At 37.2% G+C, this 24,640-nt stretch overlaps 1 protein-coding gene across 1 annotated transcript in view; it reads right to left on the bottom strand.

Moving 5' to 3' along the window:
* LTBP1 (latent transforming growth factor beta binding protein 1) overlaps positions 1 to 24,640 on the bottom strand; it is a 181,793-nt gene that overhangs the window by 88,351 nt on the left and 68,802 nt on the right. The window contains exons 6-7 of the mRNA XM_062490245.1: positions 12,082 to 12,306; positions 8,482 to 8,759 (exon numbers count right to left, since the gene is read on the bottom strand). Coding sequence (XP_062346229.1) covers positions 8,482 to 8,759; positions 12,082 to 12,306 — 503 coding nt within the window. The remainder of the gene's footprint in view (positions 1 to 8,481; positions 8,760 to 12,081; positions 12,307 to 24,640) is intronic.

A 24,640-nucleotide genomic window follows, 5' to 3' on the forward strand; every position in this document is an offset into this window, starting at 1 on the left:
GGTGTCATCTAATAGTAACAAGCTAAAAAAGAAGGGAAAAAAGAAAGGAGGGGAGAAGGAGGAAGATGGACTAAAGCCCATTTATAGTTTAGGTGTGGTGCTACGGCATTTGCACTCTACTGAAAATCATGATTTTTGTGGTCATAACTTTTTTGAATTTCCATATAAAAATCATGAGCAAAAACAAGGATGCCAAAGTCTGAGTCATCTGGCAATTGCGGTTTGCAGTCTTGTCCATAAAAACTGGCAATGATTAAAGCTGCTGCTCCCACTGCCTCTATGGTGAATTAAAGCTTTAAGAATCAATGATAATTTGGTTAACATCCAGATCATTGAAGAAACTGGGCAACAAGGAAAAGCAACTCCCACATGGGGCTCCTATTGCCTTAAGATCTGTGTAATTTTGGAGCTGTGCATCACAAAACACGAGTGCTCTGCAAAATCTTAATCCAAGCAGATACAGAGTTCTTCTCTGTTTATTAAACCCTGATTTCTCTGGTACATCTAGCAGTGCTTCAGTGCTTCACGGCACTGCACAAACTTTTCCCTAGCCAACTATGTTTTCTTAAGATGCTCCTTCCTTTCAGCAGCCTTAAGCATATATGAACTAAAGCTCTATTTCTACAGGTCTCAAAAACTTTTATAGGTAATTCCTTTCCACTTCAAAATTCTTAACCCACTTCCTACTACTAAGAAGAACTCATTACTTCTTCAGACAGTCTTTTTCAGTCTCTGACTCACAAGTGACTGGAAAAGTCACTTGGAGGAATTCATAACTATTTTTTAGTTTGTTTCACCATTCAACACAACTCCAACACATACTTACAAGCCTAAAATAAGCAGGAAAGCTAAACACAGGCATGCTTGACTATACATGAAGACAATGCCATTCTTTAAGCTTAGGTTTACACTTTTCTATCCATCCTCTACACATATTTTAAACTAATCTAGTTTATTCCTGAGGGCACCTGGAAAAGAGTACAGATTTTCATGAATGATATCTCTGTCATAAACTTGAGTTGGAAATAAGTCTTACTGGTTCAGAAGGCAAAGAAGTCATGAAGGTTTGGTATAAAAGAGCTCAACTGTGCTGAAAGAGGCTCAGCAGTAGCAGCAGTACGATGCACACATGGTACTGCTATAAAAAAGTTCTTCCTGGGTAAAGCACTCAGAGACACTGAAAGTATTGTTTCAAATCCACATATTTTTCCTCATGCGTGCCTGGGCTCCTATGCCAATATTTTATATAACTGAAGGAAGTACTGAATATTCCCACTGGAAGACTGAAATTCTGGCTGACCCTGTGCTGGTGCACAAAAGCCACCCCAAGTCACATCACCTCTTTGTTGCTCTGTCCATACTCCAGCCTCTGCCTCATCTCCACAGTCCTGAAGTGCTAAGCTGTGTACTGCCACCAGCGCCTCATGTATTTTCCAATGCCAGGGAAAAGGAAGGATTATATCCTTGAAATTCATCTGCTAAGGCAGCAGAGGAAATTTATTCAGCTCTCTGTAAAGTGCAGTAGGGAGTTCAGTCTGGAAATTACTTCTCAGGGCAACCGCAGAGGATTCTGGCCAAGGCACCACAAGGTTTCCTGGGACCCCTGCTCCTGCATGACCCATCTACAAATCCCTGTCACAAGCTGTTAGTTAAAACCACAGTACAGGAATAAATAAAGGAGTGTCACATGATTAACTATGATTGAAATTGATAGGTGCTTTGCCTGAGCTAATAGCTAATCACTCTGGGATTCAGCTCAAAAGACTGCATTTCACATACCACAATAGCTGAAGTGAATGGATACACTGTTTAACTTTCTGCAAAGTATTCAACAGGCACAGACCTTGAATTGTTGCTTCCTTTTTTTTTTTTTCCTATAGGCACGACAAACAGAGCAAGAAACCTCAAACTTAATAAACTGCATGACTGAAACAATTAGCAGGCATACTTAATTAGCTTACTGACCATCTGAATGACAGGTTGTTACAAATGAAGAGTGTTATCCCATGTAGCACTGGCTCACTAACAGGCATTGTCTCATAAGCAGAGGAGAGAAACTTAAATACTTCCAGACTTTCCAGAAGAACTGGTAAAGAATTTGTTTTGGCTTAAGCAGAACATTCTTCATAAGCAAGTAAAAATTATCCAGCTTTCTTCTATTTGAGTAATTAAAACAATGTTTGGTGATTTTGGTATCTGATACATCTTTAATCTTCTGATATTTCAGAGTATTGATCTTGCAAAGTAACTACTAAAAATGAAGCATTAATCCTGGAAATGAATCCACACCATTTTCTGACAGTCTATTTGTTTAAGAACTTCAGAAGCCAAGCCATGAGCTTCAAGGAATTCCAGACAGTTATTTTATTTTATGAGATGGTATTTTTAAGGTTACTCTAAAGAAAAGAGGTTTTAAAAGTGCTCTAAGAGAAAAAGTACCAGTATGAATCACAAAATTATATCACTTCTCCCACCTAAAGGAGATAAATTTGAAAGTTCATTTCATGCAGCTGTCAAAAAAAGGAAATGCCTGAAATTTACCTCCAAAGGAAATGTTTTCATAAATCCGAAGTTTGACAGGGATGCTTATCCCGTTGAATGAATAACTTCAACAGGCATATTACTACTGTCATCACCTCCACACTACATACACTATGATTATATTTCTACAGTAGTATTGATATGTTAAGTTAGGCAATTAAGGACTATCAACATTTTTTGGTCTTCTGATTTCTAACTCAAAAACTTCGATGCATTTGTTTATTATTGCCCATAATGAAAAACTCATCAATTATCCAAGACGGGTTCTTTAAAAACTGTATGTATATTCTCAAGTACCCAATCAGTATATGCCCATGTTTGAAGGAGGCAAACACTTAATGATTTGTAGTCAGAAGCTTGACCATAACAGAATGTTGATAATTTCTGACCTTTTCCAGCTGCCACCTATCCATGGGCTTTATTCTGTTGTCCATTAAGTCTGACAGCAGAACTGTGTTGCTCAAATCAGAACAAATGTTTCCTGTAAAAGACATTGCTGAAACAAAGTATTAAATAAACAGTTTCCATAGAAATTTATCCCACTTAAGAAGTTGGTTAACTAATATCTGTTGATCAGACATACTAAGCAGAATTTGAAACACATTTTAATGCTTACATGAGAGTTTTGATTGCACTGAAAAATGGACAACCCTTACAATTTTTAAAAGTATTTTCTAGTGTTCATCATTAATGTTATTTATTAAATAATTTAAATAATTAAAACCGATTAATTAAAACCACTCATCTATCACAATAAGTTTCTCTCATCTGCTATAGATGTCATATTGTAATTTTCTTTAATATGATTTTCCAAAGTAGCACTCTAATCCACTTAGGTTCACTTCACAATACCAAAACAACTAATTCAGGCATCCTTTTCAACAGAGCTGTAACAAGTATGGATCTTCTCTGCAGCATCTTTTAAAGCGCTTTGCAAGGGAAGTGCAAAGCATCATGCAGCAAACCACTGAAAAATGAGGAATGGAACATATACCATGGAACAGAGCAATCCAGAATTGACTTGGATTTAAAACACCACAAGAGCAGGGGGGATCAGAAAACAGCATTTCTGAAATTCTTGCAGTGATCATTTCAGAGAGCAGTCCAGCTCCTCTCAGCAGTCACACGAGGAGGACTGAACAAGCATGGGCAGACATGACTTCATAGCCAGCTTCTCTTCTGGACATTTTGCCATGTGCTCCCTTCATCAAGGTAAGCAACTCCAGTATCTATCTCTCTGTAGAATAACAATAGTTTTTAACTTGCTTTTAAACTACAGATGCTGAGATCACTAGAAGTCTCCTTTGGTAAACCTAATACCCAAAAATATCTGCTGAGGAAAACAGTATTACATGTGAATCTAGACAGAAAGAGCCTGATTTAGACGAATTTTTTGCAATGCCAATTGCAATTCTCCAATTTCTTGCTGCTTTGCAAAAATACCTCCTTTTTTACATTGATGCAAAGAAAAGACCCAATAATTTTGAGGAAAAAAACCCCTTTTTTTAGCAATAATACTGCAATGCACTAACCATAGGGAAACACATGAATATACTTAGTAAACACTTCAAAGTGATCTTAAGGGGTGAAAAAAGTAGAGCTCAATCAATTTATATGGATTTTCACAGACAGTAGGCAAGTGCACTCTTTTCTTGGTTTAAATGGAAAGAAATTATATGCAAAATCAACAATACTCAAGAATACCAACACAATCTTTACTCGGTACACCACTGACACTGTAGAAGTATTTTGGGAAACAAGATATCCTGTGTCATAATAAAGGCATTTTTATTAGAATTAAAATCATCTGAAGAGGAGGAATTAAAGAAGAGAAACAAAATCTTCCTTATCTGCTTGCTTTTTTAAATAGGACTCAGTGAATCAGTGGTCTAAGCTGACCAACTCCTTGGATTTCAGAAATAAAGGACCACATGGCTGTAAAATATTTGTGGGACACTAGCCCAGCCTCCAGCGTTTGAAGGCAGCATTATAGAGTGCTCTCCAGAAATTTACTGCTCTCCACATCAATTGGGATTTTTGTCCTACTGCTTCCGTTATGTCTGTTTCCCAACTTCAAGTCTCTATTTCCTCTACATCATTTTCTATATAATAATGGGCAAGTTTAGGTAAAGGTTTGTTTCCTATATGTTATGTCTGCAGCTTAATATGGTTTATGATATGCCCTGCAAAAATCTTTGTGGTACTAGGAAAGAGTTTGATGAACCACAGCTTTTGTGTGGGATGTATCATTGTGAGCTATCATGTAACATGATAAGCTATCCTGGAGCAATCACCATTAACATCTCCCAGAGGAGAAATAATTGCTGAGTGTTCCACTCAGAGAAAATAGAGGCAGCCAGGAAAAGTGAATTGACTTGAGAAAAAAACAGAGCCATCCAAAATACTATTCGCTTCCTATAATACCTTTTAAAAATTCAAATAGTAATGCTACTTTTGTAGTTATCTTTCCACTTCACAGTGCTGAGGACACTTCAGAAAACAATCACAATTAAACAACACAGACATACATGTGTATTTATAAAAATTTATGTCTTTGTCTATCTATTGTTATTAAACTACGAAATTTCATTCCGCTTGCTCCTTTCACTCTCCCTGTCCTTCTGAGCTGGTAGACTGACATATTTTCATTCACCTTTTACTAGCTTGTTCTTTTGGATGCTGCCTTTGGTTACAGTCACTTATGATACTACAGACAGCTAAGGGAAGAGAAGGTCTGAAAGAATTCCTATGTCATTAATGAAAAGTGATTGTAGGCCTGACAAAGTGACCAGATTCTCCAACCATCTGTGCCACAATAACTGAACTTCAAGGTGGCTCCAGTTGCTAACTTTAACAGTATACACTCTCTTGGAAATTCACTGCAGAAAATGCACTCTGTCTGTCCTGGAAATTGATTATCCTACTGTTTTTGAATGAGATACGTTAAGGGAATTTAGCTAAAGTGGGGCAAGGAAGAATGTGCTGGGAGATGAAAAATATTCCACAGAAGATTATGAAAAAACCTCAGAGCACTAAAATCAAAGGACCTGTAACTGAAGAGCAGCTGAAATTTGAGGAAGATAAGGAGAGAAAAAGGGATGGAGAGAAACACAGAATGGTAAAAGTTACACATCCACACAAAACCACGAAAGATTCTGATACACTTTTAATCCTGTGCTTTTAGCATGGACCAAAAGGAAGTTCAGCAAAGCCCTAATCAACTTAGTTGACTTGTCTACAAGAGGCCACACACAAATCCTTCCACCAATCTTCTCTAGAGACAGTAAAGTCATCTCAGAATCCCAGGATATTTAATAAAACATTTCTGAAGCCAAATACACAATCCACCCCGCAAAAAAATGTATAAACACTGATGATTGTTAAACTAAGTATGGGTATCAAAATTATCCAGCATCAGCTCCAGAAAGGACTTGCAACACATTGCTACTTATAGGGAAAGCTCACTTTAGTACTGCATCTGAACAAATAGCGAGAACCCATAGATACAGCAAAGCAAATATGAAAGAAATTGAAAAGCTAATTCTTTTAGAGTAGATCTATTAAGAAGTTTAAAAAAAATAAATTGTATTTCCCATTTCAAGGCATACTTCACATAAAAAATAAGCATTGACTGGCCACAGGAAAAATAATGACATTTCAGATTCAAATCTGAAAAGGTGAATGAGTCACTTAGATCTGTATTTATATGGGTCTTAAAGGAATGCTCTACAAAATCCCATTCTGCAACTCCAATTCTAAATTGAACCATCACTAAGAGAACGCTTCTGAAATCCTTACTACACTCTTATTAAAGATTGACACTGATCAATGAAATCTGTAAACACTGAGAGCATGCACTGTTCTAACCTAGGAGGCACCACCCTTTCTTGAGGCCACTGCAAAGTCACATTTTTCTGGAGGAACACTGTAAAAAAAAGTTATAAAAATTGGTAACTTGGTATTTAGTCAGATTCCAAGTCAGACATGAGGGTAATTCAAGCTCATTTTCCCTTTTCTCCCCCTTCAAAAAGAGATAGGAGATAAAACAGCAACCACTGCCAAGTGTTAGAGCAATAAATTAATTTTGTATTCTTTTATATACGAGTACAAAGAGAAATCTCAAAAAAAAAACCAAAAACAACCCAGCACTAAATAATAATAATAATAATAATAATAATAATAATAATAATAATAATAATAAACCAAAATAATTAATTATCACACTTATGTCCAGATTTTTAGGATTGCGCATTGTGATGCCATACTTCTTAGATTACTCATTTTTAGGAAATAGAGTGAAAAGGTTGTTTGACACAGGCCCTGTTTCATTTTTTAATGTAAAATCCATGAAATATCAAATGACCATGTGCTTTAACACTTGTTGAGAAAACAGAAAAAAAAAGGAAGGTTTTACTGTGTTTTAAACAGATAAGCATCAAGAACCCACCAGTGTAAATTAACGCTGTAGATCCCAAATCAATCATTTGACAATTAGTAAAGTCCAGCCTTTAACATTCCATATGCAAACTTAACTCTGGTCTTCTAAAAAAATGTTTGGTGTGCGATGACATGTAAATTAACTTCTTCCATTATATTTTTCAGAATTAATTACTTTTAAGCATCCTCATGTCAACTTACTAGAGATGGCAGGTGACTGAGACTAAGGAACTTTGATTTCAAGTTCAACATTCTGCCCACGGCAGGGGGAGGACCTGACAACTATGCCACCTTCACCCTGCTTCTGACTACATCCTACTTCTGCTCCTGTCTTCTTCTCATTACTGATCCTTTCCAAACTCCTTGCCCCTCTGTAAGGGAGTGAGGTCTCTTCCCTCTTCTTTGGAGTTGCACACAGCTTAAGAGCCTTTAAAAAATTCACAGACAGGTGGAAGAAACAGCCAGAAGAAACACTTGTAAAGAGCATTTTGCTTCAGTCCTACATCTCAGGAACAATGGGTGATGTCCCTTTGAAGGGAAGGAATGCTCTGTGCCAGTGAAATCTTTGGATAATTTTGCCACCAACATCTAACAAGCATTTCTGAAATATACTGGAAATATATACAACATTTGATGCTTGAAAATTGACTAACTTTTGTTGCATATCATTTGAAGGACCAAAAGCAAAGCAACCCTTGTGATAAACTTAAAATTCATGTCTCCAATGACAGTCAAAGTATCCTTTAGCCTGAAAAACAGCACACTTACTCTCTTAACATTACCTCCCAAAATTAGCGATTTTGCATGAAACCTCACACATTATTTCTGTCTGAGGTATACCTTCACCTTAAAGACATTTGACCTGAAAAGCCAAATTTTAGAAAGATCATAAGCAATAGATAACAGGATTTTGCTGACTTCTTAACAATCTTATCACATATCCTTATCTCTCTCTCTCTATATATATTCAAATATATTGCAAATACAAAAACATGTACTGTTATTAAAATGCTTTCAAGATTAAAAGAAGATGCACAATTTTAAACAGTTGTATGAAAAATGTGATATGAACATACTTCTCTTAAGTGAACTAGGTTTTAATGTTCTAGTGAACACTCAGTTGGCTTTCATGCTTTTTCTACCCCATTCAATGCTCACAATTCAACAGATTCAAGACATTAGCCTAAAATACTGTAACACATATGAAGTTGTTGAATAGGAAATTCCATGAGAACAGGAAAAAGCTATGGATAAAATAATTGAAACCAAAATGTCAGGGACCCAAGTCCACAGAAAACAAAGACATTAGCTTGAAGGAGAAGAGGTTCAGAAAAATGTTACTTAATAAAAATGTTACATTCTCAAAATAATTTTTTTGCAGAAAAGAATGTCAAATCTATCCTTTCCCTCCAACTGTTGGATTTTTTGATTTTTTTTCCCCCATTCTTTTATAACAGAGTTTTAAAGCTACCTGTCTCACAAGCCTTAGCAAACATGTCTTACCTGTGTCCCAACAGTCTCCTGAAAGCAGCGCCCAAGCTGAGTTTTAACTGAAACAGGAAACATATGAGGAATGGGTTGTTGATTTGTGTAAGTTGTATGTCCCTTCTGGGTCTTCTGATATGGAAGACCTTGGTAAGAGACCTGTGGATGTACTGGCTGAGGTACTTTCGCTTTTTGTCCTGTTGATGTGCTGTCAATCCTTGACACTTGATGGATCTGAACTGAGGCTTCAGGGGGATGTTTCACATGGATATTCACTATGTTAGGAGGGAACTTCACTAAAATAATTGAAGGAAAAACACATAAGAGAAATTGGTAATAAAATATGTAAAAAAGATATCTGAGGCACTTCTAAGACATTTCATTTTTGTACATCAGAATTTTTAGAGAGTGCCTTCAAGTGACTGAAATATAAATGAAGCCCAAATTTGGGGGTTAGAGAGAAGGCTTAAAGAACACACAGAGTCTCATTAACAAAACAAGAAAATAAAAAGTCTTCATGAAGGAAAGAACAACATTATAGGATTATAAAGACTGCTAGATAAACATGGATGTCCAAATTGGCTGGTATGACTATAATACTTGTGGTCATACTGTGTAGTAAGAATCCCATTCAAAGTTCCAGAATTCATACTCAACTAGGTTATTTTTGGATATATAGTAAGCTTTATTTTCTTTTTCAGATCCATCATCTTTCCCTGGAACACAGAATAAGCTTCAGATTTCATCCCTTCACCTTTATATACCTGCCAAGTCCCAAGTTCGCCCCTGCAAGAGTTGCCAGCATCTGAACCATCTAAAATCACCACTCCCTTTGTTGAACTTTGCATTCAGGGCTTGGCAGATAAAGGGGGAGGAAATGATTTTCAGACACTTCCATTTTTATATACGGTTGTAGTTTTTCGTCTGGGTATGTAGACTTAGACCCTCCAGTCAATGCAATCTGCACAGATCTGCTTGTGACCCTTAAGCCTCTTTCCCCTGGAACACAAAATGCCCTTTTTAAAGTAAATCAAATTATTATTGGGGTGGGTAGGGAGAAGTTGTGTGTTACAAGCTGTGCGGGTCGTAAGCTGCATAACTAAAGCAGCATTTCCTGCGTCTGGCTGGGCCTCTCCTGTCAGTGAGTACTGCACAGGCTACTTGAGGCCAGACAATCCATCCCTTCCAAATATCAAGAACCAATAAAATACCATTTGACACAACTTTCTCTATAATGCACACTGGATTGTTGAGTCTTCTGAATTATCTGCTCGTCTCCTGAAGTTTGAACTGCCCTGTGAAATTTGATTAGATATTTTCAGCTCCACTCCTCAGGAGGCATATTTAATTTACTGGAGCTACCTTAAAATTATAACATTTTGAAGAAAGTGCTTTTGGTTTTTGACATTATTTTCCTTTCTCTAGGCACATTATCAGTATTAATTGGTCTCACAAAGATATTTCTTAAAAGAAACAGACTTATTTTTACATTGACTGCATTGCTTCATTGATTCATTTATGAAAATTGTCAACATACTTGGGCAGAAACATCAGGAATAGGATGGTAGAAAGTCAGCACAATATGGCTGCAGTGTGAAGATCTTGCCTGTAGCTGAAAACAACCCACAAGCAAAGTGTATGCTATGTGAGGTCTGCTAGAGACAAACCCACAGGGGAAAGCTCCAGTGCTACAAACAGAAGCAGTGAGGTCCTTTTCAGGCTTAGACTGGGTTTGGAGGGCAAGACAAGACAGCCTAGTCTGCCTACAAAAAGACCAAAACTCACCCCAACATTTTTATGTATGAAAAGGGATCCCTTCAACTAGTTCCTGTAGCTGCTAAATCTAAAAAATGTATTACTCCTCCAAAGAAATCACTGAATTTCTCTGCTTTAGTGTCTCAATCCACCCAGAGATGTTCAGATGTTGAAAACATCAAATTTAGCCTGGGTTCTCCCATGCAGTATTATTAGCACAATCCTCTCCAGGTCTTGGATCACTGCCTAGATGTGCTCATTTTTGTTTCTGCCAGCCATTTCAGGATGAATTGTTTTATTCTTTCCTTTAAAGAAATAAAATATTCATCTCTCAACAATCCAACATCCTCATTTGGACACATAAAGAGAAGAAAAGGCATTGTGACTGCTAATGATTCCTATGAGGATTTGAAGGACAGGAAAAAAATATTCAAGAGGTCAGACTCTTCAGCAATGAGGAACCTATTGTGCATTTTAAGAGAGAATCTGAAGAATAACTATGTCTTAAAAATTTGGGGGTTGTGGTCCACTGTATTGTCTAAAATTATTTCATCTGGAATTATGAAGGCATAGAAATAAATTGATGCTCTGCTAAATGTTTAGGTAATTATATTCTCTTCTTTGGATAGAGGAGATACTGAAAAATACTTATAAAACATTGTGTTTCTAGGATACTGTCAACAGCTCCTTCACAGCTATGTCCCTTTCTGAATACAGAGTTACTACCTTAGATTGTATTTATTACAAATATATTTTAGCAAAATAATTCAGAAACTATTTGCCAGTAACTGAGCCTCCTCACATCTTTCCCTGTATATTTTCTTTTTATTCAGAGATACCAACCTTGGAGAGGTAATTTTAAAATTACCCTTGACCAAAAATCAATCTGGCAATTAAACAAGCAAACAAAATTCACATTAGGTCATATGTTGAGAATCTGAGTTGCAGGGGTCACTTTATATGGACAAGATCTCACCCAGATAAAATCCTACCTAGACCCATAGGACTCATAAGAAATAAATTCAACACTTCTCTTCAAAGTCATCAGAAGTTTTCACTTCACAATAAAAGTATTAGAGCAAAGAGTAAGCTGAAGCTGAATGAACTTTCTTTGACTAGGAAGATTTGATTAACATCACAGGTTTCCTTTTTTCTAATCCTCCATCTTCTTCACAGTATTAGCAGTAGGAAAACCTGACTTTTTTTTTTTTTTTTAATGATATTGTTATTTGACCTGGAAGGAATGTTCTCTTTAAGTGAATCATATTATGGCCTATCTACACTAAAAAGTTCACCACAAAATTAACTTGTAAGACTCTAACAAATAATGTAAGATAAACATGACTTGTATTTTTAGTTTTGCGATAGATTTAAATTTTTTTGTGTTGAAAAGCATGGTCTCTTCCCTCCACTAGTAACCATGGAATCACTTGCAACTCTCTGTCTATGTATACTGCAATTTATAAACTCTGTTCAACCACAGTCATTGTCTTTTTGAACACTGTACACTTCTGGAAGAACCCCCCCCCCCCCCGCATTATCCCTTGACTCTGCAGTTTGCATTAAATCCTACCATAAAGCAAAGTAAATTTACCTACAAACTCTTTTTAGTAACATTGTTATTTCTTATTATTTCAGTCATTGAGCGAAATATGTTCCAAACATTCTGGTGAGCTCATGATTCAAGTTGTGGTGTCAATATTTGAAATATGTTCCAGACATTCTGGTGAGCTCATGACTCAAGTTGTGGTGTCAATATTTGAAATACGTAGATAGATGCAGCACTATTGTTACTGGTTGAATACCCAAAATAAAATTTGTTAAAAGCAACATGTTAAAAATATCTATCAAGAAAGAAGTTACCTTTTACACCTTGCTGTCCAGACATTGTCAGTGGTAAAGTATGAGTAGAGTGGATAACTTGTGATCCTACTGCCTTGTTCACCTGTTGCGAGTGATGGTAGAGTTTTTGAGAACTGGCAGTCTGCACAGGAATCTGACAGAGTTTCCCAGTGTAATTAGGAGGGCACTGGCATTTATCTCTAGAACTACACTGGCCTCCATTCATGCATGGTAGGTGGCAAATAACTGAAAGGAAAACAGAAATAAAAATTTTGTTAATGACTTTAGCTTTAGTATTATCATCTGGCCACATATCACACACAAGTTGAAAAGAAAAGGACTAGAGCTGGAGAGCTTTGCTCTTCATTCAGTCACCTGAGGAACGACGATCCATCTGACATGCACTTCTAACTGCCTTGTGGCAGAACCACTTCCCTTCCCCTCCTTGTGCTCTCTGACCTCTGTCTCATTCACATCTTCTCTCCATGACAAACACAGAAAGCAATTCTTCCCTTGGATATCCCAGCTACTTCATTTCATGATGCTATTAAGCAAAACACTAAACTGATGTGGTGTCTGGCTACATCTCTTATTCACACTTTGGTTCAGATACTCTTCCTTGTCAGACTCCTGTTTCTGAAAATCCTGGACTATTTACCCATTCCTAGAAGTCTGCAAAAAAACTCACCTGAGAATAGAAAGTACTAGGTACAAATCTTCCATTTTGACTAAGTCTTGGTTGTTCTCTAGAAAACTATTTCTTGCAGAGGATCTAGATTTTTGCTTAACATTTATTTCTCAGATAAAATAAGCTAATTTGCATCCACCCATGAAGATCATAAAAATATGGGGAGATTCTACACAAATTATTTCATATACAAACTCCAAAGCATTAAAACCTTGCAACTCCAATAGAAAGACAGGGATAATTATTTCTGCGCCAGCTAGCACTTGCACATTTACAGCAATATAAATTATCAGATGAAACATGAAAAATTTCAAGATCAAATGAAAAATACTCCTCAACTCAGAGGTAAACACAGTAATAGCCATGGTTCAGCACTTTCTAAAAATATAATGTGGGACTCCAAAATCAATCACAATGTAAATGAACTGTCAGAATTTTCAAGAACTAAATGATGTGAAAACAACAGGAAAAATACCCTAAGGTTTTTTTTTTCTTTTTTTTTCCCCAAGACAACAAAGGTAATTTTTGCCAGGAATCAAACAGTATTTGGGAAATAGACTTCAGTATTCATTCATCAAATTTAAGATAAGATTCTAACTTAAAAAAAAAAAGAAGAACCTTTACAGTAATCATGGCATTTTGTTGGATTGGTATTGCTTGGTCTGTAATGAATTACAATAAAAATGACAAACTGTAGATAATCCAAGGTAATTAAGAACCTTGCGCTCATTATTCCAATTCCTCCGACCTCTGGACAACCAGAGGCTATTACTATTATGAATACTATAGAAGGCCAGTGTTGGAAAAGGAACCTGTGTGTTGTGCGTTACAAGAAGAAAATGAAACACTCAGCAGCCCAAGGAGTTCTAACCCAGCTGTGCAATTCCCTTGGCCCAGGAAACACGCTCAAGAAACAGCACATTCAGCCCAGTTCACCACAGAGCACCCTCACACTGCCTGGACATGGTCTGGAATGCCAATGCCTGATCACCGGAAAGGTCCACACACAATGCAAACTGCCAGAATTGCTTTTTCATTGTGCTCCACAAGAGCATATTTAATATTTTTCTTGTCTTATCTTCTATTTACACTTAACATAAACTGACTGAACGTACTTCAAGCTGTAGCCTTGTGCTAATGGTCCTAGTCAACCTTGGAAGGCAAGCAACCCCACAACAGGGCGAGCCTTACTTCTTTTGGGTCCTAACCCTTGTTGGGACTTCATCTGGGTGTACAGAAGACATCCTTACAGGACTGCTGTTACTTCAGGGCAAAATAAAAGGGTGTTGACCACATCAGTAACTAAAATGTGACAGACACCTCTCTCTCTGGTATTATTTCTTCCTGAGCAGCCACAAACAAGTGGCTGCCCTGTAATAGAGACAACATAAAAAGAATTTTAGTGCTTTTAAAGATGTGCCTGAGCAAGGTTGAACACCAAGGTGGTTGAGAAGTAAAATCGCACAATGAAACAGTATGAAATAGCATTAAGGGGGGAGCAGTTTGGTGTCTGAAAGAAGTACAGTGAAACAAAAATAGTTTTACTGTGGAATTCCTTGAGCGCAAAAGGTCTACCCTACAGATGTTTTTCCCCCTCTCTCCACGGCTGAGGCTACAAGGTAACATGAAAAATTCACCTTTTAAACATCCTTTTAAATATATCCAGAATTTCCACACAAATAAATTAATTTCTTCTGTGCTACTGTTCCTATAAAACAATTGATATCTAGAAGGCCAAGTTGCGTGGGTATCTGTGCACCACCAGGCACTCTTCACATGTTCCTCTGTTGCAGGAATCTGGTGGGCAATGAATTAATAGGAATATGAAAAACTTTATTTTTGAGCAAAAGGCTTGTGCTAAAAATACTGGGAAGGAAGATGCCAACAGAAAATAATTGGTCTATGCCCCTTTTCATAACTATTTGCTTTGGGTACCCACTCAAATAATTTGTGCAAATAAGTGTAAACAGATGACACTAAAAGGCCCAATATGAGGTAAATAATTAAGAACATTTAATGCCTCAGCATTTAAACATAATAGCAAATAAAAACTGCAACTTTTCCACATTATCATGTGGTACAAATCACTCAGTTAACTGATTCTGATTTACATCTCGGCCTAATGTATGTGGAAGGAAGTTTAAGAGAGAATACATGAAACCTATTCTGAGAATATGAAGTTCTGTAATAAAAATTCTAAATTCTGAAATACACAATTGTAAATTCAAATCAGCCATGCAAAAACAAATAGCATGTTATCTCCAGGTTAAGCTGCAAACTTGACAATCTCAAATGGGAAATATTATGATAATTAAAAAAAAATACAACCTCTAAACAAAAGACAAAATAAAAAATAAAGAAAAAATCTACACCACATCAAAATAAAATTTCTGATTATTTTAAATAGGTGTAATCAGACCACACTCATGTTGCATTATTTCCTCAGAAAGGAAAGGGGCTGCATTTAATTATGACACTGGTGTTGGAAATCACAGGCACACAGCTTCACCAGAACTAGAATTACACACAGATCATTTGAGAAAAGTGAGCTGGAGGAGCATAAGACTTCAAAAAGGCAGAGGAAGGAACTACTGCTTTTCCCTGACAAGGCTCTGGTAATCTCTGTTTAACAAAGACCAAAGAGCCCCAGGGAAAGGACCACTTAAGACTGAAACAGGACATAAAGCCAGGGTATGTTTGAACAGCTCAACCTCTCTGGTAAGCTTTTTTGCTTTGTTCTGTCTTGTCATTGATGCTAAAGGACCTAAACAGAATGGCAGAATACTGAGGAATAGGGGACAATCCTGACAAATACCAGACCCATGCTTTTTGGGAGAGACCATTTGAAGATGCTGGGTTTGCACATATGTTCTCAACCAGCATTCAGAAAAAGGATTGTCATTGGGCTATTACCATTTCCTCTGAAAAGAAAAATAAATAGAATAAAAGTATCCATTATGGAGTGAAATCCTCTAGCTCAGAACCTGATAAAAATGTGAAGATAGGTCTGCATAAGATGAGAAGAAATTTCAGTTCACATGTTGGTATTTTACAAACAAAGCAAAGGAAGTATTAATGGATCTAGGAAAGGAAACAATTTCCTCACTCGGGTCTACTGTCAGCTAAAGCTCTCAATGGTCTCTTAAGGAACAGTCAACATATGACTGAACAAGCTTAATTATTTTTTACTATAAATGAACACACGTCCTTTAGGAATGTGGAGATAGGTTTAAGAAAATACATTTTAAGTATTCTTCCCATACTTGGGCATTTAATTGGTAATAGCAAGATTTGATTCCTCTGGCATTCAAACACCTTAACTCTTTCCAGTCTGGCACAGCTTGCTGGTTATATGTGTTTGAAATGAGCCAAGCAGAGAAGGTGCATCAAGGTGCCCCCACAGGGAGTCTCTGAACAGCTCAATGCATAGAAAAAGCACATTTGCAAGATGAATTCCAATAAAGCTGCCACAGCTATGGGCTGGAAACACTAGTACAGGGCATGAAATCATCAACAAAGCAGCTAGGAAAACACTGATAAATACAGTTTGTTCATGTAATTACATAATCTAATTTGTTTTCGATACTAAAACAACCTCAAACATCTCCAGATAAACTAATTTAATCAAGTCCAAATGTTTTCATTTAATCAAAACAATGTGTAACAAAACAAATTCCAAGCACCTAAAGCCTCTTAATCCTTAAAAAATAGCCCATGCTTACCCAAACAAGCCCTTAGGATGGAAGGAAACTCCCTTCCTGTAACCAGTGTTAGAGAAAATGAAGATGCATTTTGAAATGCTCCTCATCAGACTCTCCAAATTCCTTTTCTTTTACACCTCAGGGAACACATGAGTTTCCCTCACCACTCTTTGCCTTTTCTGCTTACATGCTATCAACAATTCAAGCGTAAGCACTATTCAGTCACACCAATAGGCTTGCCAAGGAAAACCTTGAACTGCTCATTTAGATTACAGTATTTCCACTGGATGCATCACAAAGAGCAGATTAATTTTGTCTCTGAGTACTACAGTTATCCAGCATTACTACATGCCCCCCAGCTGTTTGGGCATCTTTCATCCACCCTGTTGCTAAGCACACAGAAAGCACAGGGACCTACTGAACACAAATTGTCAAAATGCCATATGCAACATGCTTACGCTGCTCTAAAACACAAGTTTTAGGTAAAAGTTGAAACCCAGAGGTGCTGCATATGCATCTGCACAATTGCTCTTAACTTACTTCTACTTTCTAATTCCAGAAACTCTTACAGTAACTCACAAAAGGCACAGAGGCATGAACTACAGTAGTGATGCTATCCCTCTGGTTTAGACTCTTCCCTACTTTTTTTCCCTTTTTTCCTTAACTTGTGGTACCTCAACTTTTTAACTAACTCATCCTAAATTCTTTTCTCTTCAAATTTCTGGTTGTAATTCAGAGAGGCGTTATGTAAAGAAGCTGCAAGTTAAAAAATAAATTAATTATTTGCTTACATCTGTAGCACTCAGATAATCTTGATATAACCAACTTGTGCTTTGGGACACAAAGGGGAAAAAAAAAAAATCTTAAAGTGACCTTAGAAGTATAATACCACTGCATTCACCTCTGAATTTACTCTAATGTTTGTATGTTGACAACTTTTAATATAAACATGCCATTGCAACAACAAAAAGCAATTTTAAAAAGTAGATCTGATAGCAAGAGCTCCAGCACCAGATGTAAGAACAACTTTTCCTGCTCTGAAAACGCTGAAACACCTCTGTAACACCACTGAAAACAGTGAAGTGATGTCCTGCTCCTGTGACTGGCCCAGTTACATGGACAAGATACTGAAAGCACTTCAGATGTTTCTTCTGGAGAGAGGTAAAATCTGCAATGCTGCAAGGAAAAATTTAAAACAGGAACCTAGTTCAAACGTAATTATAAAATAAAAAAATATGCAGCTACTAAACTGGGCTCTCAGCTATTGCAAATTAACATGGTTACTGACTTCACTGGAATTTGTCTTACATTTTTAAGCTATTATTACCAAGGGATCTTTAAAAAAAGTAATGCACCCCCACTTGGGAACGTGGTCATAAATACTGCTATTTAACCAGATAAGCAAACCAAATTACTGCCAAAATAAGCAAGCTTTGTGGTATTACCTGGATCATGCATGCTTTTTGGAGCTGGTGGAGGTTACACTGTCAACTATGGAACGTCCTGATACTGAAATTTGAGGAGTGAGTTTAGATTCATAGAAGACAAGGCTGCAATATATATATGAAGAAATACTTTTATGAGTGAGCACCATGATCAGCAAGAAATCCAGAACGAACGTGCACTAGACAGTTTCACTGTACTACTTATCTGTCTTCCTCAGTTTTAAACTCACTATTTAAAACAGCTCAGGAAGAAAAGTTGGATGTTGACAACTTGAAGATATGTACACAAAGTCAACCAAGAGACATCCAATATGTCCCCAAGTATTTCACTCATCTCTCATTGTGGGTCCCAATGGGATGGGGGTATCTTTGGCACTGTATTCTCATCTTTTCAAACTCATGTGATAGGCCACCTACCCTCAGGTGTGTCAAATGCAACATCGGCCTGTTGTGCAGATGCCTGACATGATCACCACCTGACTAACAACCACCAATAAAACTCTCATTGTTACAGCCTGGAAAGAACAGGATGGACAAAAAAACAGTCTTAGAATACTCAAATACTATCAGAAAAACACAAGGTATGATGTGGCACGGAAAATGGCCTAAAGCTGTGCTTACTCAATACAGAAAAAAAAATACAGCAAAAATTATGGTAGTTGCAAAATGATTGACAGGAGGACTCTTACTAAAAGTCATGATGCTTAGACAATCATTGCTAACTCTACTAACTGTAATATTCTCAGTATCTGAGATGATTCAGACACTATTTTGGGAGGCAAAGAGACAGACTGCTAAGGATCTGAATCACTCCTACACTGATCATTCACAGTGATTTTATTGACTTTATTAGACATTACCCTGATATACTGAGTGTATCACAACAGTTAGGCTCAGACTCAGTACACTAAATAAAATAAAAACCCACCAGCTACTGTTTATCAGGAATTAATGCCTTACAAATGGCCAGGGTCAGACCTTTGATAATGATGGTAACACATACAAAAAAGCTACTCCCAACATTTCTTTGTATTTCTAATGTATAGATATTTATTTTCCTCAGAAATAAAATAACCAGGAAAAGCTGGCTTTGGGGGAGTAACAAATTGGCACCCTTGCTTAAAAACAAGCATGCTGCAATTTAAATCTTTAGAGGCATCAATTTAAGCAGTCCTGAATAACTTCTTAGTTGCCATTGTCAAAGTAGGAATACTGACATCAAGGCACACAGTGTCAGATGCAAACTCCCTTTCTTATGTTCCCAGGGTTTTTAAGACTTTCCCTTCTGTATAGTGTTTTGTGTGCCTGAGCACGTGCAATGCTAACATGAACAGGTAACAACGAACAGCAAGCACCTTTATTGCTACAGGATCCTTCCAGACTATAATCTTCCCTTCAGGTGCCAGCTGAACAGCCTTACTCACCTTTAAGGACACAAGGATTAATGAGTAATTTGACCATAATGACACGAGGCTGCCATTGCTCATGCATTGTTACAATCTGAAGTCAATGAACTGATCCTCTGCTCTGACACCTATTGTCCAATTAGGCTTTTTCCAAAAAACACACCAGACCCTCAATGGAGTAACAGCCAGTAGCATAAGGCAGAGAAAAGAGCTCCTCCTAGACACGTAACTACTCAACTACCATCAGACAAAACAGAAACACCTTCTGAGAAATACTAGATGTGCTTCTATTATGCAAAGGCTCTGAAGACCACAGAAGTAGTAAAGCTGACACTGACCAGGGACATCAGCATCCCTGCAATTTCTGGCAACTGAATAATAGATACTTAAGCTGATGTGCTGGGTTCAGCTGGGGTAGAGTTAATTTTCTTCACAGTGGTTGGTACAGGGCTGTGTTTTGGGTTTGTGCTGACCTCAGCGTGGATAATGTAGAGATGTTGGCATTGCTGAGCAGAGCTTACACAGAGCCACGATCTTTTCTTTGTGCTCTTCCACACTGGCAAAGAGGCTGGGGATGCACAGGAAACTGAGAGGAGACACAGCCAGGACTGGTGACCCCAAATGACCAAAGGGATATTCTGGACCATATGACTTCATGCTCAGTATAAAAAGCTGGGGGGAAGAAGGAGGAAGGGAGGGACATTCAGAATAATGGTATTTGTCTTCCCCAGTCACTGTTACGTGTGATGAGGCCCTGTTCTCTTAGGAATGACTGAACACCTGTCTGCCCATGGCAAGCAGTGATTTAATTCCTAGTTTTACTTGGCTTACATGCATGGCATTGTGCTTTCTCTATTAAACTCTTTATCTCAACCCGAGAGTTTTCCAGTTTTTACCCTCCCAGTTCTCTCCCCAGTCCTGCTGATGAGGAAGTCAGTGACTGTGTGGTAATTGGTTGCTGGCTGGGGTTAAACCACAACAGCTGAGATCCATTCCCATTTAACCTTTCGTGCCTTCTTGAGCCATACACCTTAGGAGTGCTGTAATCTGAGGTTTCCTGGTCTGTCAGTGAAGACAGGCTGGCCCAGCAGGGCAACATCCACAGGCCAACTTGCCACACGGGTGCATCTCATCACCCACTCACAACCAGGCCCTTGACTGAGGCATCTTGGTATGGTTTGGTGAGCCAGACGAAACCCCAACCTTAGATCCAAACAGTCTATAAACACTAATCTACTGCATCCCGCTGTACCACAAGACATCCTCCAATAACTAAACTATGTTTAAAATAGAAAAAGCCACAGAAACCATAGTAATTAGAAAAATTTCCAAACATCAGAAGACTGGTCTCTGATTACTACAGCATTACCACAGTGCTCACTTTGGTGTAAAAACATCTACAAGAGTAAAATAAGAACAGACTTTTTAAAGTGGATATTCATTAGCATACAAATAACAGCTTATAATCCAGGCATTCATGGAAGAGTTAAAAAACATGAAAAACATAGGCTATGATTTTCTGGAACTAGCTCCATCACAAGAAATTGGAAAGATTTCTAGGGAGTTGACCTTGCAGTGGTGACACAATGTGAGAATAGGATGGATATTGTTCAGAGTTTGAGTAATAAATTAGGTCATAGGAGACCAGTGAAAAGCTAGAGACTCAAATCCTGGAGTTCCGAGAGAGAGGAAAGGAAAAGAGTCACTGCTAGTGAATAGGAAGGATAAAGGTTACTCTGCTGAGAATGTGTAGCTGGAAATGTTCACCACTCCTTGTGGTTCTTATAACCATAATAGATGTAAAAATTGTTGCACAAGCTGTGTAAACCTGAAACACAATCAATGCTGTGCCTGGTCATGTCCTGTTCCAAGCAACTTAATCACGCACCAAATTCCCCTGAGGTTTGTACAACCTCATTAGAAGCGTCACACCACAATGTTGCACCCAACCCTGTGCGCAGAAATGTGTACAAGTATGAAAAAATCTTTCTACCCCCTTCTCACAAAAGGCTTTCTGTTTAGACAGAAGATGTTCTAGCACCTACATTTATAGCATCTAACATAATAGACTGAATTTAATATATTCAAACAATAAATAAGAGATGCAATGGACACATTAACTGCAGACAGGTAGTATTACAGCTTATGTTATGACACTGGTCTTCCCTTTTTACCTATACCAGCGGTTTCCAAAGTAGGGTGTGCTCATCCCACAGTGTGCCAGAGCATGTACTGGATACAGGAAAGAACTGTGTTTTGTACCATTAATAAATAAAATGGATTTTCCAAGGAGTTCACTTGCTCTTTTTCTCATCTGTTTTTTGTTTCCTATTTTGTTTATGGTTTACAATGGACAAATATATGATATATACAGCAGTAGGTGTATGTAATTCATAAATGTATACATATAGCAGAGAGTGTTCAAAAATATTTTACTCATAGGAATGTGCAATCAAAAAAGTTTGGAGACCACTGACCTACACAACCTATGGAAAGAGGCAGTCTCTGTCAGGGAGAAGTCAAAGAACTAATTTTTAAATTATGAGATGAACAGTTGCTTGAAGTTTCCCTAAACCTGAAATATCTGGTAAAATCAAAATACAAAAATTTGATTTAATAGCTCATCTAAACATCTTTAAACTGAAAATACAACCAAAATGAGAAATAAAAAGTTATTTGGATGAATAAGACATACACTGTGTGCTTAAAACGCAATCCAAAACTATCCAATTTTCCTTCTATTCATTAACTAGCATCCCTCAAGATTTTACAAGAAGTAAGTGGGGGAAAAAAAAAGGTTTAAAGCTCCTATAGACTTCAACTTGATTCATATTCACAAATCCCTGGTTGAAAGTTCATGGTCCACCCTCTTAACAGGTCTTTATGGATATATAGAAAACTCTCTGAATTTAAGTGTGTACATAATGAAGATGAAGTTCACGTTCCAAAACAAAAATCCAGGAATCCCAGTGCCTCTACAAAACAGGACTCTCAATTACAGTGACATTCAAATCTAAGAGCTAATTACAGGTGGAATGGATAGAAGAACACTATGCACAATACACAGACACAGAGATGAGAAGTCTCTGGAGCTGAATAAAAAGCCAGAACAAGCAGTAGAAAGGCTGAGTGGGGAAAGACTGTGATCAACAGAGGATGACAGCTGCTTGCTTCTCTCTGACTGTGCTGAGCCCAGAGGACACATTAAATACAAACCCATTTGCTAAGAAATCTATTAATGATAAGTGCCAAATTTTAACATGTAGAGAAAGTTTTCAGACTCTTTCTTCGGTACTTGCATAACTTAGAAGCAATTTCTTTCTAAAGCCAAAGTTAGCAAATACTTGATCTTCAGTGAGATATATGCAAAGACATTTAGTTTAGCAATAACATAGTTATAGCTATACAAGGTAGTGTGTTTATATGAATATGTAACAAGGTAATCATTCAAATAAATGCACTCAGTTCTCTTTTTACAGAGCTTCAAGTCAGATGTTAATAAACTAATCTTTATAAATTTAAACCATATACATTAAAATGAAACATTATGCATTCTAGCTTCGTATTCTGTTTTGCTTTGACTTTGAGGGAAACATACTCCACGTGTTTTTGAATGGCTGCAGGTGTGGATTTTGTACCATTTCCATTTGTGGTTTTCCCTATGACTGCACATCCAAAACTGTGCTCTCTGCAATAGATGGTTTGGGGAGCAGTTTGAGAGCAGATGGACTTCTGCTTCATGGTGATGGTCTGAAGCCTTTAAGGTGAGCAAGGGAGTGGAAACAAGTCATTAACAGACTTGTATGAGTTCAACCTCATTAAAACCATCTGATTGAACAATCTCTTTTCTATTAATTAGCATCTGACCTCCACTGGAATCTGAGATAAAGATGTCAATTTTGATTAATTATTTTAAGTTTATGAAGAAAGAGGTCACAGATGCTGTAAGTTCCATGGCAGAAACCAGAACTGCATTTTCATGACAAGTTCTGATAGATACATGGCGGAAAGAAATCATTCTTTTTGAAAAGATATCAAAACCAATAAAATTGTTAGAATACAACTTTTCTCTGTAATTTGAGCACTGGAGGTCCATAATTGAAAATGCATTAAAACCCTGAGCGTTGCAATAGTTCACTTGCATTACAGGACAGAATTGTAGTACACTAGTATTTCAGATTAGAAAAGCCTATACTATACTACCTGGACTGTAAGTAAAATAGTTAATTCTGCTGTCAGCTCAGATTTATTTATAGAACAAAGGGAGACTGGAAAAAAGAATTGATGGTCAATTTTGAATTGATGGTCATAATGGGTTCCTCCGAAATAATTTTGCATTGGCTCTTCAGGCTAGGAAGTATTTTTTCCTAGTAACTTCCATAAGGCAAAGAATGATCTATAATAATAGTCCTGCCATTATTTGTCATTATTTTAGCTACTCAATTCACTGTCTGAGGAAAAATACTTGGCCTTCATTTTGCTACAGCTCTTACAATCTTGCTGCATGAATATTTCTAGCATAGTCATCATTTGTACAGATGAAATTTCAAATTTCAGATAAAGGAGTGGATAAATCCTAGTGTCCTAATGTCATTTTCTCATTTTTTTTCTTCCTCAGACACATATGTTGATAGACTGACCAACTTCTTTGACTACTGTTGAAGAAAGGTTAAAAAGTTATCCTTTCAGACAAGTTGCCCAAGAATTCTGGAATTTTCATGTGCCTATTAAAGGAAATAATATTTCATCTGGCAGCAGAAAAACCATAAACCAACAAAGCCTGACAAAACACAAACTATAATTCCACTACAAGAACAGTAGAAACAAAGCTTTTACCAAATAAGACTACAAGGTAGCTACCAGAGGCAGTAAAAGAACAATAGTGATGATACTAAAGGAATAAAGTTCTCGTATAACTTGTTCAGATCTTCAAGTTCAAGTGCAAAACTCAAGGATATTTCAAAGTAACACTTCACTCTTACCTACAGAGAATATTTACTAAAAACAGACTAAGAATTATCATACGATGTCCTTGAGCTATGTAGTTTTTCCAGAAATAAACTTCTCTTCAATTAGGTTGTCTGATGGAACACAAAGTTGAAAATAAAAGCATTTCCAAAAATTAAAATAAAATAATTTCTCACTTATGTTACAAAAATAAATTGTAAAAATATCGGCGTGACATGTGTTAGCAATTATTTGAAATCTTCCACATCTCAGATGAAGTCACAAGAAGAGTGTTTTGCTGGGCCAGACTTGCAAGGGTCATACACGATGGGCTACCTACACAGGCTGACAGCATTCACTAAACAGCAAACACCACTTCCAAACAGAGAAGAA

Source organism: Cinclus cinclus, chromosome 3, assembly GCF_963662255.1.
Source record: "Cinclus cinclus chromosome 3, bCinCin1.1, whole genome shotgun sequence".
NCBI lineage: Eukaryota > Metazoa > Chordata > Aves > Passeriformes > Cinclidae > Cinclus > Cinclus cinclus.